The sequence below is a fragment of the Belonocnema kinseyi genome, chromosome 3 (assembly GCF_010883055.1).
Source record: "Belonocnema kinseyi isolate 2016_QV_RU_SX_M_011 chromosome 3, B_treatae_v1, whole genome shotgun sequence".
NCBI classification, from domain to species: domain Eukaryota; kingdom Metazoa; phylum Arthropoda; class Insecta; order Hymenoptera; family Cynipidae; genus Belonocnema; species Belonocnema kinseyi.
This window is the reverse complement of record NC_046659.1, coordinates 14,920,843-14,941,747: the sequence shown is the minus strand read 5'-3', so window position 1 is coordinate 14,941,747 and position 20,905 is coordinate 14,920,843. Positions and strand designations below refer to the sequence as shown.

At 35.0% G+C, this 20,905-nt stretch overlaps 1 protein-coding gene across 16 annotated transcripts in view; it reads left to right on the top strand.

The window, feature by feature from the left end:
• The window catches only part of LOC117170335 (furin-like protease 1), a 1,188,597-nt gene that overhangs the window by 1,032,533 nt on the left and 135,159 nt on the right, over positions 1–20,905 (top strand). Inside the window, exon 14 of one of the 16 annotated variants that reach the window (XM_033357069.1) lies at positions 15,929–15,984. The exons of the other annotated variants lie outside the window; for them this stretch is intronic. Within the exon in view, the coding sequence (XP_033212960.1) occupies positions 15,929–15,969 (41 nt within the window). The 3' untranslated portion in view covers positions 15,970–15,984. Of the gene's footprint in view, positions 1–15,928; positions 15,985–20,905 lie in introns of those variants that run through there. 16 annotated transcript variants of the gene reach the window in all.

Sequence of the window (20,905 nt, the reverse complement as noted above, 5' to 3'; positions counted from 1 at the left end):
TCCACGTTTTGAGACCCCTGAATCCGAAAAATAGGTTTTTACGAATGTGTGTACCTGTCGGTCTGCCTGTACGTATATATGTCTGTCTGTGAGCACGATAACTTTTGAAAAAAATCATTCTATCAGATTGGCCGAAAAATGTACTTTTTGGATTGTTTATTATTTTGTATGCTGTCAAAATTTGAATTTTTAAAAAAATTTAAAAAGTTGTTATAATAATCTTGTAGGACATTCAAAACGCAACATTTTTCTTCTCTTGACTTTCTTTCATATCGTGCGTTATTTGGCATAAAATGTTCATTTTCCTGTGCTTTTAGGAATGTTGTAAATGCTATAACTCTGGTAATTTTTGATTGTATGAAAAAAGTCATCGGGATAAATTGTTTGACCTTTTGAATACTATAAATGAGAGTACAGATAATTTTCGAATTTTGAAAAAAATGGTCTCGAAAAATTTCAAAATGTGCATACATTTTGAATATTAATCCAAAATGGCTGGCTAACGATCTTGGCCTATAGTTTGGGAGACTAAATAAGTGTACAAAAGGCCAATTTGATAGATTGATTTTTTCAAAACTTATCGTGTTCACAGACAGACATACAAACAGACACATTCGTGAAAACCTGTTTTTCGGATTTAAGGGGTCTCAAAACGTGGAAATTTGACAAAAACTGGGGGGGGGGGGTCAAATTTTACACAAATCTAATACATTCTCTGATGAGAATGTAAAAATAAAATAAATTTTGATATGAATCGTTGTTGAATTGAATCCTGCAAAGTTTGTTTAAAAAATGTTTTTCAGGACGTACGAAGAAAATTTAGGCAGGGAATTTTTTGTTTCAAAGCGCACGTGTTTTTTAATGTATTTTAAATACAATTTTTACAAAATTATTATTCAGGTGTCAGAGATTTCATTTTTGGGATTTTTCAGTCATCCCTTTCGGGATTTTTTTCAGTGGTCCCATATTTTTATACCGCGTCTTAAGATGATGTAATTTTTCAAAGTAAAAAGTAAAGATTTAATTTCAAAATCCTCAAAAGTATCAATTTTCTTTTGAAATATTTCAAATCTTTTCAAATTATTTTTAAAAATGTTCAGAACATTTAAATATCTTTTAGACTGATTCCCGTTTTTCCTAACATTTTTGTAAATCCTGCACAACGATAGAGGAATAAGGATAAGGGAAGAAATCGATATCACTTTAAAGTTAGAATTCCATTAAAATGTAAACATGTAAAATTAAAGTATAAAAGGTAAAGTCGATGTTAAATGAGCGAAATTAAAATAAAGCAATGTAGTTAATAAAATATAACAGTCAATTCCGAACATTCCGTCCGGTTTGTTGGGACAAAATTGGAAAAAAGGTCCACACACACCATTCAAAAAACAAATATTTCATGATGACAATAAACAAAAATTTAAATTTTCAAGAAGAAAACCGATTACAATTTTTTGATGACAATTGGATAAATAAGTACTTAAAATATTGATAAAAGTATAAGACAGAAATAAATAAGTTCAAACATTCAGATAAGACAACTGAAAATAAATTATAAGACACTTTAAGACGAGATCTCAACATTGTCTTTCGCCTTTGGTGAAACACACAATTTTACTATAAAGCGTTTAAAGAAACCACTCGCAGTGCGAAGAGAAACGACGCGTACAAAACCATCAGAACCGAGATGAAGCTCAACGACACGACCTAAAGGCCACTTTGTTGGCGGTAAATTTTCATCACGGATAAAAGCGAGATCAGGTTGAAGCTATTTTAGGTAGTCCGAGGACCAACGTTGCCAGAAATATTGCCGTATTTGTTGTAATAATTGCCATCGAGATATGCAATTTGAGGTAATTTCAATGTAACTTGGCTCAAAGTTACTGTTCAGAGATTTTCCATTCAAAAAATGACTCCATTTAAGCTGCTAAAACATCGCTGTAAGCTTGACGTCTGCTCCAACGAAGTTTGTACCTTAATTACTTGTCAAGGTGGCACAAATTCCACGTCGAGAAATAAATCTGTAGTAGGCAGCTAGAAAGGCATCAGCCGTATAGTCCGATACGGCTTCTCAGTGGACAGGTCAAGTAGAGCAGCCTTTGTATGATGATAACCACGACCCTTAGTTGTTCGAAAGTAAACGGGTTCAGCACAATCGACGCCGGTAAGTAAAAATGGTCGACTCGGTGTAGAGCGAATTGCTGGAAGGTCTGCCATAAATTGTTGAGGCTTTACGGCTCGATGTCGTAGGCATGGTAAATATAGATGAATAAAGGCCCTCACAACTGACTGACGACGTAGAATCCAGTAGGTTTGTTTCAAGGTTCCAGCAGTTACCTGGACACTACCATGAAAACAACATGAAGCAGTTGTTAGGAATCTAATTAAGGTGTTAAACGACCTAACTTGCTTTTCGAAGGAAGAGACCTTCCTGATAATCGAGCCTTAATGTCTGCTTCGAAATAAAAGTCCTTTTCTTGTCGAATTCAATCTAGGCAAGCTTTATTAAGCTCTAAAGATGAAAGGATTGATGATTTTGAACAGGATTGCTGAAAAACATATTGTATAAATCGTTTTAACCAGACAGTCGCTCGTAGAAGTTTATGCAAAGAAGAGTGGCGATAGAGAAGCACCCACATAGCTGGAACACAGCTAGAAATATGAACCTTGAATGTTCATTCTTCTAAGTCCACTTCAGGATTAACTGATGATGCAATTCTAGGCCAAGGATCTGGAAACAGCAACCAATTTGGGCCTTGCAACCAAAGAGAATATAATAATAGCTCATTGGGAGAGAGACCTCTTGAAAGACAATCAGCAGGTTGACTTGACGATGGAACGTGGTGCCAAATTGCTGATGGCATATGTGTTTACATTTCAGAAACTCTAGTGGCTATGAAAATCTTCCATTTTGTGGGATTCCCATGAATCCAGGCCAGCGTGACTGTTGAATCGCACCGCAGATGAATAGGGGCATAAAAAAATTGTTTGCTGAGCGTGATGCATAAGCCGAACGAGAAGAACTGCTCCATACAGTTCTGAGCGTGGTAGTGATATCTGTTTTAAGAAAGCGATCTTAGTTTTCGAAATCAATAGTGAAACTAACTTTGTATCAGAATCAGAGGTCACAAAAAGATAAACTGCTGTGGCGAAGGCTCGCTCCGAAGCATCGGGGAATCCATGCAGCTCACAGGAACCAGAAGATGAACTAAATTTTATCTAACGAGGCACTTCAATTGAGGATACGTCACGAAGGCTATCTCAATATGCAAGCCAACGTTGGCGAACCTTGTTCGGAAGAAGATCATCCCAGGCGATCTTTAAAGACCTGAGAGTTTGACTGAGGATCTTAGCTGAACTCAACGACTGAACTCAACCATCCCAGCGGATCAAACAGCTGAGCTATCTGACTCAAAACTGTACGTTTTGTGATGACATCTGGACAGGCTGGTAATTCGACGTCGAAAGTTATTACATCTCGTTGAGGATTCCAAGTGAGGCCCAGCATATGAAGCGATTGTTGGAATTCCATGGAAAGAAGCTGTGATGAAGCTCGAAGTTCATGTGGAATTTTTTCTATTAGATCGGAATCACTTTACATCCATTTGCCAAGTGGAAAGCCTTCCGCTGTGAAAAGTTGGTGTAATTGATTCTGTAAAAAAATTGCCTCCTCGAAGTTTGCTCCACCTGTGATTCCGTCGTCCACGTAAGTCCCTCAAAATACAACTTCTGTTGCTTTTAGATAACTGTCACCCTCATCAAGGGCGAGTTGTTGCATGCAACGAAGTGCAAGAAAAGGATCACAAGACAAACCGTTCATAACAGTAGAAAGACGATAAGTTTCGACTGAATCATTTGGCGATTTTCTTCACAGAATCAGTTGAAGATCCTGATCGTTTCTCTGTGTCCAGTGGGTACTCGAAGTCGGATTCGAAGTGCGAGAGACTTAGATACGAGAGACAATTCAGAACCCTTACGAAGGAGTCCGCGCACAAACACTGTAGCACCATTAATTGACTTGACCTTGATAACAGCTTTAGGTAATAAACCTTTTGCTCTCGGTCGAGTCCTATGATGAATGCTGAGATGATGAACGCTTGAAAATGTACAATCTTCGCCCTGAGTTGAAGGTAGCTGATGAGTAATGTTTGATGTCGTCGCATCTTGATGAAGCATGGTGTGATGTTTCTGATCACATAATCGACACGTTTTTGATTAAGGACATTCGCTTCTCGAATGTTGACGCAGACAGTTGAAGCATAATTTCCATTAAGCTGCGAAATCCTTTTGTTGTATTGCATTCATAGCTCGAAATTGAACGTAATACACCAAAAAGCGTGCTTGCCCACATCCGAAACATTTTCGGACTTGTTGAGAGTTCTGAGACTGATCTGTGGAAAGGTGAGATGATGATGCAGAAGTCTTGATCGACCCGCGGTTTTCCCTACCATACTTTACCCCCTGTGATTTGTCATTCGACTTTGAATTTGAAGAATCCTTTGAGTTAGCTAGATTACCTTCCAGAATCTCCAATATGCGAACCTTGCCTTCAAGAAATATATGCAAGGAATCATAAGAAGAAACAGAATTCTACAATACAAGCGTAAGATAAAATTGCAACCATGGAATTGGAATGACGAAATTGCAATACATGTATTGTAAGTGGTATAAATCGTGAACAGACTAGACTTTTTAAGCCTATTTGAGCCTAGTTTGCATGCCGACAATCAGCTAGTAGTTGGCGTCCGCGTTTCCGGATCGCCTATATCAGCTTATCATTAGGCGATCTCACGCGTTGGGGGCACCGGAGTCGGCCGATTGTGTGAAAATATAATTCTTAATTATGTCCATCACTTAATATCTCACAAAATAGCGGAAATAAACAAAAAACGTAGATTTTATGGTATTTTGACTCCTTTTAAACACTTCTTCGATTTGAACAACTAAAAGCCTTTACAGCCCCTCGCAATATGCTACCTTATCTTACTTGAGATGGGATCTTAATCTCATATACTTTCACACGCAAGGAAAGTTTAGGAATATAAACAAATATCATATCAACTAAAAGCATATTTTATTTTAGTTTCAGAAAAATGGGAGGCAGGTAACAGTTTCAAAATTTGTTTAATAAACTCGTTTAATATTTCCATTTAAAATGCATACACATGTTCTCACATATTACACCCGCATACATACATGTATACACATACACATGAGAGAACTATATACGTGTAGACATACGCGTAATCAGTGATATAAATGTAAACTTTCATTTTCGACCATTAAAAATCATACAATTTATCGTTGAAATTTTCCCCGAACTATTGTTTTTAAATATGAAAAATATTTTTTCTACAAGAGAATTATTAAAATCATATGACCGATATATTTTTAGTCATTTTCCAATAACTTACACTGATTATCTTCCATTTCGTTTGTAATTTTATTATTTGAAATACATGTTATTTCGTCAAATACAAGCTGAAAATTTGAATTCAAAAAATACGGTGATGATTTGGATTTTATCCGTTGGTTAAATCAGTCAAATTTAATATTTACAATTTGACGCATAAATTTACTGAAAGGTCTGTGCATTTTCTCTGCCGAAAAATAAGAACTTAATTCTTCCACGAAAAAATCCTTGCAGAGCTTGACATTCGATAATACCCGTTCCATACTTCTGATACGTCCATCGATCCAAATGACAATGTTGACGAGGCCTTGAAATGTAGGTGCTTGAAGAACAATTCCAGGCACCTAGAGTTTTTCATTTTTTCCTTGTGTCTCGCTATTTTTCGATGTGGTTGCTGTTATGGCGGCTGCATTTTCTATAATCTTTTCAATTAAAATAGCTTTGGCATTATACAAAGTTGTGAAAAATAAGTTATAACGGCCAATTTTAATCGGTAAAGAACGAACGTTGAAGTTATTGTTACTGCTTCGATGCTCCAAGTAGGAAAAAATGACATCGAATTTTTGTTGTGATTGAAGCCATGCATTACGATTGAAGGGTATTCCATGGGATTTATTGTCCAAGATTCGTATAACTGGTTCACACGAACCATCGACTTGAATTTCCAAACCAATAATAATCTTATTTGTAGAAGGGTTATTTAATTCATAGATTGTTGCAAGAATCAAAGGTTGACGAGATGAATATTTTGCTTTTTCCACTGTTACACTTTCAGATTATGACATATCTGCAGGGAAAATTCGTTTTTTTTACACTTTTCACTAATCAATCTTGTGAGTCTTTACAATAATTAACGACCGATTCCACTTTTTGCCTTGGAGACTGCGACATGTTATATGTTTAAATTTTCAGAGTATAACTGACTGTTTTGTCCCGCACTGCAGTTTTTATAGCTCACACATGGCTGACTTACTCGCGAGGCTTGAGTAGATATGACGTCATACGTGTTTAACCCATAAGAATCCTTTGACTTTAAAGATAGGGGCTTGGTGGAGGTATATACTACCTTGGTCAAAAAGTTCCCGGAATTTATTTTTAAAATTAAAAATATAAGTTTACTCTTGAATATTGATGTGGTCCCCTTCAAAGTAATTCCCATCGACTGCCATGCACTTATGCGAGCGCTTGATCCAACTCTCAAAACATTTTTAATACCAATTTTCGGTATGCCCATCAGTGCCGTTTTAGATTTTTGTATTATCTCCGATCGGCTGCTAAAACGCGTTCCGCGTAGTGGTTTTTTCAGTCGATCGAACAAAAAAAAGTCATAGGGGGCTAAATCTGGCGAATTTGATGGCTGCGGAATTGTACTAGTTGAATTTTTGGTGAGAAACTTACGGATAATGATGGCATTGTGCGACGGTGCATTGTCATTAAATCCATTGTAAAAATCGAAATTCGCAAAAAAACAGATGCACTCAAAATTGCGACATATTTACAAATGTCAAGCTAGAAAGCTGAAATTCGCAGAGAATATTGTTAAAAGGTGTGAAAATCTACAGAAATGAAAAAATGTGAATCGGACAGCAGGGGGCGCCACACGGTAATGATTCCGGGAACTTTTTGATCAAGGTGGTATTCCACGCATGCGTTTTAATCTATTTTATACTCTTATGAATGGGAAAAACATAGTTTGACACTGAATATGAGAACTTAAAATTTATTATTAGAATAAATAGTTCAAATACAGTTAACTGGCTTTAGAAAATATAAATTAAACATATTCGTTAAATATTTCCATAATTTCAGCCATGTAGTGCATAATTCACGATACTGATTCAAAGAGATTGTTATCATAGATAGCAGTGTAATACAGATAAATAGAGAGGTGGCGGTACCGTGATGCTGAGATATTTTATAGACAATCTTTACCACCTCACTGCGATGGACGTGTAAATGTTGGTTAGCTATTTCTATAATAATGAATCGTTTGAAAAATCTTTTTTAACTTCAAAACATTAATCTGTGGCAAAGCACTTAGGTTATTATCCTTTGTGTGCAAACTCTACCACAGTTGTGGGTCTAAATATTTATGGCAGGGATCATTTGAGAGTAAACTCTGATGATGGTTCCCATGGAAAAAGTTTTAGGTGTAGCAAAACTTCTCATTAGACAGAAGGTCATTGCCAATAGGGTTTCTCAAAATTAAAAAATTGTCTACGTGTTCCACTTTTTCACAATTTTCTTCAATATGATAGGTAGTTCATGTAAACGCCTAAATACCCCAACTACATAATGTATCTTTAGTGTTTTTTATATATCCACCCTGTTCAGCTTCAAAACCACAGTTTCTTTTGATCGGCGTTAGAAGCAACAGCTCTCAGGTTTTTTCAAATCTTTAAAAACTTTGTTAAAACCAGCAACAAAATGATCGTGGCAACGACACTCGCGAACATGATCACCATTTGTGGAATGTCAGGAGAGTTGCAGAAATGTGAGTTAAGGTTACTCCTTAAGTTTCTCCTGACATTTCTCGATGGAGTCGGGATCGATCGCGTGTTAAAAGTGATTAGCGATAATGTAATTGTGCGCGAGATGGTTAAGGTTCAAAGATGGGAGTTCCGTCATCATGATCATCGTCAAAAGTGAAAGTGATAACACCTACGGCCCCGATGTCATGTTCATTGACGACGATGAGGAAGCCGACCGAGAAAGTGATGCAGAAAATAACTTCGAAAAAGGCTATGACAACGACGACAATATTATGGAGGTCAGTGATAACGAAAACGACAATGACGACGACAACGATGAGAAGGACGAAAATATGGATAAGGACGATTCAAATGAATTCGAGGACAGGGAAGCGCTTAAACGGTCATATGTTGAGAGGGCTGAAGAAATAGGTAACTCATTAGTTTTAATCTTTGTTGAAAAATACAAGTTGTTTCGTTTGATTCAGAATTCAGTGATTCTGAGAAAACAATGGATTTGAATTCGAATCAGTAATATTTTATTAATTAGAAATTAAAAACTTTTTAAATTTACTTAAAAATTAAACATTTATTTTAAAAACTTTATTATTAATTAAAATTTTATTTACAATTAAAAATTGAAAATTTATAAAAATTAAATTTTTTAAAGTTTTGAAATTGTCTTAACTTCCTTTTTATTTGAAAATAATATTTCACTAATAATATTTTTTACAAATATAAAACTTTTTATGGTTTCTTTTGGGGTAAAAATATTGTTTTCATAGTAATTTTTTTGTACGTAGAAACTGCGTCAACTACTGTGCCGTGCGTTCAACGAGGTCATGGTAGAAAAAGACGATACTTTTAAATTATTAATCGATTGCGTGAATAACCCAGTAGGCGGGTTGAGGTAAATTGACCTAGGATTTACTTAAAAACAGATCTATTTTAAGTATATTTAATGCCGATAATTTATGCTTCCCGCGTGCAATTGTTTGTGGTAAGATTAATAGAAAACGAGTTCAGATAACTACTGGTGATGAAAATGAAATTTGGAATCGTGTAAGAAATGTAAATTCAACCCTTCAAAAATGTTTAGCTCAGGAATTGTGTCAAAGGACCCTTGTCGATATTCCGGAAAAATGAAGTGAATTTTTGGAATTGGAAAAATTCCAAACATACCTTGCAAATGAGGGTATTCCACTTATTGCATTTGACATTAAAACCTTTGGGTGTGGTGAGGATCCTCCCTTTTTTGATTGTTCTATACGCTTCATCGAAAGAGGTGAGGTTCCCACACATATTACACATCTTTTGTACAATGATGATAGCAATCATAATCACCTTATTTTGAATTTAACAGGGGCTGCATCCTCTCGAGTTTTTTGTACACCCTGTTACAAGGGCTACAAAAATAGGTTCGATCATAGGTGTGCACATAAATGTAAAGCCTGTCTCGCTCAGACCTCATATTTAGAAAAGCGTTCCGATATTCATTTACCAGATACCCCCAAGTGCGAAAAATGATTTGTCGATTTTTTAATAATGATTGCTTTAATCACCATTTAACCCCCGGTCAGCACTCCTCCGGAAATAATGTTTGTGACACGATTGTTCAGTTTTTGTAGATTATGCAAGTGTGATCGTGAATACAATCATGAATGCTGTATCAAACCCATACTCACGGGGGATGATAGCGTAAATGAGCATAAGGTAAATCTTTGCGTAGCTCATCAGGTCAGTACTTGATGCATTCATGAACAAGATATTAAAAAATCTTGTGAACACTGTCGTTTGATACGTGAATTTGTGTTGGAGGGTGAAAATCCGATACGAGATTTTGTAGATTTTACACTTCGTCCAGTTGTAAATTTTTAAAAGATTATTTTTACAGCCCATAACTCTAAAGGGTTTGGTGCTCAATTAATTTTAAAACATCTAACAGAGCATGAACCTACTGAAAAAATAGATCCAGTTCTCATACTCAATGGTACTAGAATCATTTCAATGCGTGTCGACTATATAGTGTTTATAGATAGTTTCAACCATTTCCAGCTCCCTCTTAGTGCTTTAGCAGCTTTATTTGGACTAGAAGGTACAAGTGAATAAAGGGAACATTCCCACATTTATTTAACATTTGTGAAAATAAAAATGATTGTTTTCCTCTTCCTTCAATTTTACTTTATTCTTCGGGTACGATGAGTCAAAAGGCTCGAAAATAATTTTTTAAATGGTACGAGGAAAAAATATTGAGCCGAATTACCAGTTTAATTGTTGGCATGAGCTTCGGGTAATTTTAAAAAGACGATATTTACGGTGTTCGTACAGAAAACCCTAAATGTTATTATGAGGTGAAAGACGGGGAGATAATTAAATATAAAGATGTTTGCTCTTTCTATCTTTTTATCTCTAAGATAGACGTGTTGTCTATAGGACATCCACCATTATACGTTGGTTCTGATGAGAAAAAATCATTCACAGATTTTGTTGTTTTCACAGATAATTCAACACCAGCTGTCACGGCTCCCTCTAAGTCCATCCAGGGCTATTTTCTGCCACTCAATGAGTGGAATAACAGCACAGTAGTTCACGAAGTGAGGTTATCACCTCAGCGAATCCATAGCGATAGAGGATTTCTCGCTAGAAATTACCCATACTCTCGTCATGTTCCCTATCCAGATGGGTCAGTCTGGCCATCTCGTATTGACAGTCCGCGAACCCATACATCACCAGCTTTAAAGCTGTCATCGTATTTTGCAACTCCCTTCCTTCCAGAAATCCCGCATCGTAGCTTCCCATACCCATTGATACCCGAATTTCATAGAAATAGATCCCCTCTTCCATCCTATGCATCCCTTTACCCTAATTCTCCTCCTGCGATGATCTTGTAGGTATACAATTACGAGCGGCGTGGCTGCTGCCAACACCCTACTGACTCCTAAATGTTCAAGATGTTCAGTGCATCTTGCGTGCACATTCCCTGTAGCCAAAATCACAATGGGATGAATAGATGCATGATTCACATTCCTCCATAAGGTCGTTACTTCATGCCTTAACTCGCTATACTTGAGGACCTTGGTTGTATAGGTTTACTGCAAATGTTGGTTAAGCGGAACATCAATTTCGATGATGTAGACTCTTCTACCTTTCTTTCTCGCATCACAATGTCAGGTCGAGTGGTCCGGATGTAATGATCCGTTTGGATAGTAACATCCCTATATAAGATGTAATCTTCGCTTTCTAAAACGGGCATTGGAATGTATCTATAGAAGCACATCCATTCTTCTAAGAGTCCTAGGTTTAAGGCAATTTGTTAATGTATAATGCCCGCTATATCATTACGTCTGTGCGTATATTCTCTCTGAGCCATAACGCGACAGCCATCAATAATGTGCTCGATGGTTTCGTTGGTATCTCCACATAATCGGCACCGGTTAACCACGTCTTGATGTAACACGTGTTCGAGATAATTCCTGGTGCTGACAACCTTTTCCTGTATCGCAATGATGAATCCTTACGTCTCTGGATACAGAACGCCCTTTCTTAGCCAAATATTAGATGCCTCACAATCCACTTCATTTTGATCTAATATGTTGGGCTGCTCACCATGAATGGCTTTCTGCCTTCATTGTATCTCTAATTCCTGTATGGTTTCTGCCCTGATATTCAAGGCCCCATTTGAGGACAAACTTAAGGGCCTGTAGTCAAGATGCGCTTATCAGATGGTACTGTAAAGCGTAAAATTTGGTTTGCTGTTAAAATAGTCTCGGAACCGTATAACTTGTGGCCCACACAGTTTGTTGACATCTACAACGCCCCTACCCCCTAAATGTCGTTGTAGAACTACCCTTTCAATCGCTGAATTTCTGTGGTGCATTCAGTGCTTCGTAATTTCTACGCGAACAATTCTGTTTAACTTTTCAAGGTCGGTGTTAGACCATTTTATGAGCACGAAGAAGTACGTGAGGATAGTTACGGCATATGTATTGATTGCCCTAATTTTGTTTGCTGAGTTAAGAAAACTCTTCATAATCAATCTGAGTCTCGTAGTGAAGGTATTCGTTAGGCTTGTCTTAACTATCGTATTTTGAATACCCTTAGATTCAAGAATTCCCAGATATCTCCTTGAAATATACCCGTCGTCAAGCGTCTTGATCTAGTTATCCTTGATTGTCCATGATCAAAATACTTGATTCTTGTATCCCCAGAGCCTCATCGCATGGCTTAGAAAGTCAACATTGCGTGAGAAGAGTTTGTAAAGTTTTAAGACTTGAAGCAAATAGTCATCCTGTTTATTGTTCTGTAAGAATGTTATTCTCGTCGCAAGGAGAATATACAAAATCAAAATGCTAGAGACCACTTTTTTTCAAAATCTTAAAATTCTATCCACAGCCATTTATAGTACAAAAAAATATGAACAATTTATCCTACTAACTTTTTTTGATAAAATCAAACTTAACAAAGTTATAGGATTTTGAAAATCCAAAAAACCAAACGAAAATGGACATTTGAAGCCAAAAAAAAGTTTACTATGTACAAAAATCAAGAGGCGAAAAACATTACTTTTGCAAGGCCCTATGATTATTTTATTACGAAAAATGACTTTCGCGAATTTCATGAAATGTCCACGTTTTGAGGCCCTCTGAGTCAGAAAAACAAGTTTTTACGTCGGTGTCTGTCTCTCCGGTGTTGTTGTTGCGGTCGTCTGTATATCAGATAACTTTAAGAAAAAGTGGGATTGGATTGAGCTTTGGCACACAGATTTTTTATTTTAAGAGTCGTATGTAAAAATTGTACTATTTTTATGTTTATACAAAATATTATTCTTCAATTAAATTGTTGCAATAAAAGTGTTTCGAAGAGATTTTTTAAAATCTTTCTGGGAATAAAATTAGTATTAATAGGTCGACAAAGGTTTGTTTTCTTTACCAAATTTGGCTTTTGTCTAAATTTTTCCAGTTGTTTTTACTATCGTGCAATTTACGTTTGTATCTTGGGCGTAGAAATCCGTTCTAATGTTTGACAAATATTCTTTATAAATCAATATTTTGCACAGAAAATTACCCTAAGTGACCTTCAATTATAATTTTATGAACGCGAAAAAACCACATTTCAATGATTTCTATGAAAAACACAATCCCTGAGTGACAGAACGATATCGGAAACAATAAGTCAATTTATTCAGGAAGCAGCTTTCTAAACAAAAATGACCATGAGTGAACCTTTAATATATATTTTATAATTTTTACAAAAATCAGGCGTTATTTTCTTTTAAGAAAAAATAATTTGTGGGGTAGGGCGGTCGACAAATTATCGAAAAATAAATAAAACTTGAAAAAGAACCTTCTTAAATAGCTTTTCAAACTTAACATTTGTTCAGTTCTTTCGAATAATCCTAATTTTTAATAGTACTACTTTCCAATTTTTCTAAAGTTATACGATTTTAATTGTTTAAAAATTATGATTCAAGTATTAAAAGACGTTTATTTCTAATCTTGAAACTTTACGCTATTTTAATTTGAAACTAAATAACTTAAAATGTTTCAATCTAAAATGATCTAACACTTTCTATTCAAAAATTCTAATTGCATTTTTAAATATCTTTAAATTTAAAATTATTCAATGTACTGAAGACTACAAATAAAAAATTTTTCGACTTTTAAGGCTTTAAATATTTTTGAAATTGCTGTTCTGGAGTCTAAATAGCACTTATTCTTTTATTAAGAAATCACAACCAAAATTGTTTAAAAAAAGTATTCAAAAGAGTTTTAAAAACCTTTAAAAAGGTCAGAGGTTTTAGTAGTTCAATATATATGATAGAACCTCTATAAATTTGAAATTAGGCTACTTTTTTATGTTTGAGTTACAATTATTCAATTTTAGAAGTTATAAATTAAAATCGTGAAAAATAAAGAAAATTTTTTAATGAATTTATATTTAAATAAAAAAACCTTTGTATACTTCAATCTAAATGCAGCTGAAAACATTGAATTTGAAATGCGTTGAATTCAAGCTATATTTTAAAAAGAAAATTGAAAGCAGAGGATCAACTTTCAAAAGAAGGGAAAGAAAGTATATAAAAAAGAGTATAAATAATTCTTAAACAATAGTTTTTAAACCGATAAGGTCGAGCGCCGAAATTATAATCAGAGCAAACTTTCTGTACTTCTATAGGGACGGCTAAGATATACCGAAAAATAAAATTCACGACTCGGTAAAACCAGAGATGAGGTGGGTAAAACTCTCTCTGTTCCGAATAATAAAATTCCGAAACTTATAAAATTCTCCAGCAGTTTATAATATTTCCGAATTGGAAAGTTCCCAAATAATTAAATTCCCTAAATAAAGTTGTTTCTTAATTCAATATTATTTACTTATTAAAAATACTATAATAAAATATTTTTATAAAATATTTTTTTAAAGTATTTAAAGTGCTAAAAGTTATTCTTTGAATTTAAAATTAAAATGATTATACAAAAATTCTATAGACCAATTAATATAAAAAAACTTGTGTTTCAAACAGAAAAAAAGTTCTCTCTGAGTTTTCTTCGAACATAATACGTGTAATGTACATTTTTAACCAAAATATCTCATTCAGAAATATATATTTTTTTAATTATTGTTATTTAAAATTTAAATAATAATGTAGAAAAACTTTAAACATTAAGAAATTTGTTTATTTGGTATAAATATTTGATTATTTCAATTAAAAAAAAAACATTTGTCAAAGAAAAATGTTTTCAGCACTTGTTTATCTCAAAATTTTTTTCTATAATAGTTTTTTTTAATTAAAAATTTTATTTTTCGAGAGGACTTTTTTTATAATTTAAAATAAAAGACTATGTACTGCAAAGCGGACTCAAGCTTTAGATCTGAAAAAATTGAGTGATACATACATGTCAAACTTTTCTAACCTCAAAAAATCTTTCTACTGCTTTACCGTTATATTTGACGAAGAATGAGAAAACACCAATTCGACTTCGTAGTACGGTGAGGGCAGCACCTCGATCGAGCAGAAAATTTGATGTCCTATATACATATATAGTTCCCCCACTTTGACACCGCGTACCGCATCTACGTTTATAATATCTTTGGTATAATCCAAATTAGTAACATGTATGGAACAATGTGACGTAACTGTTATGTAAAATTCATATCACATTTGTTTCAGAACTTGGTTACAAGCATGATTCATAACAAGTTTGTTGCAGTGTTACGTAAGTGAAATATCACGGCGTTTAGACGTGGTTCCGTCTACTGTGTCTAATGCGCAGTAGTAACAGCTACATACATGACACATGATCTATATGAATTCTGCTACCTCAAGTGTTACGTTACGATTCTAGAATGGTATGGAGGATTTGTTTCCGATATTACTGATATTTTATCAACATTATATAGGAATATTATTGAATATAAGTACATCATTTATAAATATTTAAGAAATAAATAATAGTTATCTTGAAATTCATATAATATATTTATAACATGAAAACTTCTCTTAGAGTTTTTGAAATTTTAACATTCTTAAAATTAAATAAAATGAAAATATTCACTTATTTTATAATTTAATTACATAACACATATTTCATGAAAGAAAGAAACAATAAATAAATTTTGACTACAAATATTTTGGTTTAAAAAGCAGATATGTTTGTTATTATATTGCTATTGCCAACGTAGAAAAAAAGAAATTTCAATAAAATAGCTAAATTTATAAATAAATCTTTTAATTTTCAAGCTAATAGTTTATTTTTCTTAGGAAATAAATAATTAAAAAAAAAATGAATTTTCAACATAACATGTAATAATTAATATTCGAAAAATACAACTTTTTAACACACGTTTCCAATTTAAAACTCACATTTTCGAATGTTTCGAATTTTTGAAAAGTGTGAAAACGAGTTTGCTATTAAAAAGTGTTAAAAATTGTTAATATAAAATTATGATAAATATATAACAAATTAAAACTGCCAATATCGCCTCGGTTTTTCCGAGGTATGGAACAGATGTGCGCACTAATTTCATTTTTTATTTTTCAAAGTGGAGAGACCGGCAACTGGTGATAGCGGAGAGAACCGGTGATAGGGGGGAGAACCGGAAAAGGAGGGGACCGATCGATTAAGGGTCAGTCGGCCCGTAGCCCTTGGGGCGTGTTACGCAGATGAGTGTCAAAATAAAGTGTTGTTGTGCAAATTGTGCAAATAGTTGTACAAATAATAATCGTTCAGTTTAATATGTATAATGTTTTTGTTAATCTTGGAATAAAAACACCATGTGATCACTACACGTTGGACTATTCATTGAGAGCAGGGTACCACAAACTGGCGACGAGGATTAACTTTGAAGGCGACTATCTGTGAGACAGGTATTGTTTTACGTTCACACATGTTGGCTCATTATACTAATGTATTACATTATTATTAATAAGAATAAGAATATTATTTTTTTGATAATACCATTCGCATTAATTACATCCATATAAGCGGCTGTGAGCCACTAATGAAAAATATTGTTTAATTACATGTATATACGGGCGGCTGAGAGCCATTCATTAAAATGTACATATGCACAGGAGGCTGTGAGCCATTGATAAATAAAAGTTACTTGAAATACATGTAAAAATGCGGCTGCGAGCCATTCATTAATGAATTTTATAAGGATGTGAGCCATTCAATACAAAAAAAGAGTTCATGAGGCTGCGAGCCAAGGACGATTGTGATGCGAATGGTTAAAAAAAAAATAAAAGGGCTAATAGCCTGTAAATTTGCATGCGTATTTTCTTAAGTCTAAAGATATTCAAGCATGAGCCCTAGCCTCATAGGAAATATATATAGATTCTCTGTAATGTTTGACCTTAATGGGAAAAATAACTAGTTGATAAACAACCACGGGTTGTAAAGAGCAAGTGAAAGTTATATCACGCATTTTATTTATTTTCATTTTCAGAAATCTTAACAAACGAAAATTATCGTCATGGGAGGTACAGGTAGAAAACTTTTTCTGTGTCAAACCTTAGACAGGGCTGAAATTCGTGGAGAATGGGGAAAGTGGCTTAGGTCGGTCGAGTTGTATTTGGCGTCAGAGGAAATTTTAGATCCAGTGAAGAAAAAGAATAAACTACTACACATTGGAGGTACGCAACTTCAGGAAGTCGCTTATAATTTGTCAGGTGCCATCGAAACATTTAATGCGGAGAAAAATAACGACATATTCAAGACATTGGCAGATAAATTAACAGAGTATTTTTTGCCTGTCCAAAAAGCAACGTTGGAAAGACACGTGTTTAGGAACCTTAAACCTGAGGAGGGAGAAAACTTGAACAAATTTCTGCTGAAAATTCGACAGCAAGCATCAAAGTGCTCGTTTGTTTCCACTTTTCAAGAATCCAATTGAATTAAATTAAAGGATAAACTGATTGATTGCTGGGCCCCGGTTGAACTTAGGAAGAAATTATTAGAAAATAAAACGTTCTGTTGAGGAAATAATCGGGGGTCATTCGGCTAACGAAGTGAAGTGTTCTGCTAAAAATGATAAATGCTTTAAATGTGGATCTCAAGGTCATTTTTCGTCGTGCTGTCAAACTAGAATCGACAAACTGAAGCTAAATCATCCCATAAACGGACCTCAAACGCAAGGAAAATTTAAGTCATCAGTACGTTTTCTGGAAACAAACTTAGAAGAAAATTCAGAATCGACGTAACCGAACGGCGAAATAAGGCACTTTGACTGTTTCAAAATCGAAGAATTCCGTCAACATAGAAAAACGCAAATTAGAGACGAGTTGATTAACAGCAAAGTAGGTGGAGTACCGATAACTCTTCTTATTGCCTTGGGATGCAAGGTTAACATTATCATTAGTCAAGACTGGGAGAAATTATGTAATGGAAATACAGCAATATGGGATACGGATGTTAAAAGCCACGCAAATCTGAAACCTTACGGTCCTTACGGACCTCTACACATTCTTCATCAATTCCAAACCACAGTGAAGATCTTGTAGGAAAGGGAAACCATAGCATACTTTTATGTAGTAAAAGACGGAAACTTTTCAATACTGGGGAAAGATTCCGCGCAGCTGTTAGGAGTATTGAAACTTGGCATCAATGCCAATGATAACCACATTAAAAACAAAACTCCATTTTCAAAAATCAAAAATATCACTGTGAAATTCACGATTAATAAAAAAAGAATCCCGTCCAGCAAATAGCAAGAAGAATCCCAATAGCAGCAGAATCCCAAGTAGAAGAGAAGTTAAAAGAGGCTTTAGAAAGTGACATAATCGAAAAAGTAGAAGGACCGAGCGACTGGATTTCTCCTATAGTTGTTATTTTTAAACTAGAAGGCAAAATTCGAATTTGTGTTGACATGCGTAGAGCTAACCAGGCGATACTGAGAGAGAACTTACCATTGCTTACTTTTGATTCACTTATGACTAAATTGAGAAACGTGACTTACTTTTTAAGGGTAGATTTAGAGTGAGCTTATCATCAACTAGAATTAGACGAAAAAAGTCGTCCTAATACTACTTTTATTACGCACAAGTGATTATTTCGATATAAAAGATTAATGTTTGGCGTTAATTCTGCACCTGAAATATTTCAAAGGATTTCAGAAGGAATATTGTCTTCGTGCGAAAACTGTTTCAATTATTTGGATGATGTTATTGTGTTTGGTAATACTAAAGCTGAGAATGACAGATGTTTAAAAAAAGTACTCAAGGTTTTTCATGACCATGACATTTTGCTTAATGGGAGGAATTGTGTGACAAAAGTCAAGGAACTCGAATTTCTTGGTCAGCGGCTATCGCATAGTGGCATTGATGCAGATCAGCGCAAAATAAAAACCATTATGGAATTTAGACCACCAACTACCAAGGAGGAAGTGCGAAGTTTTCTGGGACTTATTGCTTACGTAAGAAAATTTATCCCAGACCTGGGCAGCGCAATGGAGCCTCTATGACACTTAATGAAAAAAGAAACTGTGTTCGTATGGACTAAAAATCACCAAAATTGTTTTGATAAACTTAAATCTGTACTATTGAAACTTTCAACGTTGTTATATTTTGATTTACGAAGACGTACACGTCTAGTTGCAGATACTACCTCAGTAGCCCTAGGAGATGTCTTATTGCAGTTTGATGATCATCAATGTCCCCATATAACTTCTTCTGCTAGCAAGAGCTTATCAGATAACGAACGGAGATTCTCACTAATCGAAAAAGAAAGTTTAGCTCTAGTAACGAGAGTTGAAAGGTTTTATTTCTATCTTGCGGGTTTGGAATTCGAGTTCGTCACCGACCATAAACCTCTCGAAGCAATTTTCAAACCAACCATTTAACCACCTACAAGAATCGAACGCTGGGTGCTTAGACTTCAATCTTTTAACGTTAAAATAATATATCAACCCGGAAAATCAAATATCGCTGATTCTGTATCCAGATTACGTAAACTGCAGAAGGGAAAAACATTTGACCAAGACAGCGATCGACATATTTACACCATAATTAAAAGAAGCGTACCAAAGGCGATAAGAATCTCTGAAATCGCAAACTCAAGCAAATTAGATCCTGAGATAGTAAAGGCCATCGAGAAAGTTAATCAGAATTCCCGGGAAGCAACCGACAAAAATGTATTTTATCCATTTCGCTTGGAGCTTTCGACATTGGGACCAATGATGCTAAGAGGAAACAAAATAGTGATTCCTCTAAATCTGCGATCCCAGACACCCTGGTGAAACAGTAATGACAAGAACACTAAGAGCTAAGGTATGTTGGCCGTTTAATGACAGGGAAGCCGAGAAGTTTGTCAAACAATGCAGAGATTGTCTTATGGTTATACAGCCAAACAAACCACCGCCTATGTGAAGACACGAATTCCCTGGAGGCCTTTGACAATATTTAGATATTGATCTTATGGGCCCGTTAACTAACCAACAGATGGTGTTCGTAGTAATGGATTGCTACTCCAGATATCAAGAGTTCAAATTTTTGAAACAAACCACTTCCAGCGTCATAATCCAACATCTTACAGAAATGGACCACAGTTCATTAGTCAGGAATTCAGAAGATTTTGCGGAGAAAATAACATTGAGCTGGTACATACCACACTATATTGGCCACAAGCAAATGGAGAAGTAGAGAACATGAACAAATCCATTCTCAAACTCCTTCAAATTGGTTATGCTAACTATAGGAATTTACAAATGGAATTGAAAAAGTTTACATTGATGCATAATGTTACTCCTGACGGAACCACGGGAAAGTCACCAGCGGAAATGATGTTTAATCGCAATACAAGAGATAAAATTCCATCACTCCTTAATATAAATGACGAGAGTACTAACGAACAAGCCAGAGACAATGTCACCATCGAAAATGATGTTTAATCGTAATATAAGACATAAAATTCTATCAATCCTTGATATAAATGACGAGAGTACTAACGAACAAGCCAGAGACAATGACATTCTTAATAAGCAGAGAGGAAAGGAAAGGGAAAATGGGGCAAGAGGTGCAAAGCAAAATTCCTTGCAGATAGGAGATAAGGTTCTTCTTAAAAACATGGTCGTTGCTAATAAGCTGATACCAAGATTTGATAAAGAAGAATACGAAGTATTAGAAAGAAAGGGAAAAGAAGTGACACTGTTTAGAGATAAAAAAATTTTCAAACGTCATGTGTCACATGTTAAAAGATACCTGAGCAAAAAGAAGCTCAAGCCACAGACTCTCTTCATTTTCCAACAAGACCCGTAACACAATCACCAGTGTTGCAGTCCGAAGATGACCAGCCAAAGGTAGAAGAAGACAGTGACAATGGTCTAAAGATGGAGTCAGTACTTAAGAAGATAGAACCACTGAAACTGATAAGAAAGGAGGAATTGTGGAGACCGGCAACTGGCGATAGCGGAGAGAACCGGTGATAGTGGGGAGAACCTGAAAGGAGGGGACAAATCGATTAAGGGTCAGTCGGCGCGTAGCCTTTGGGGCGTGTTACGCAGATGAGTGTGAAAATAAAGTGTA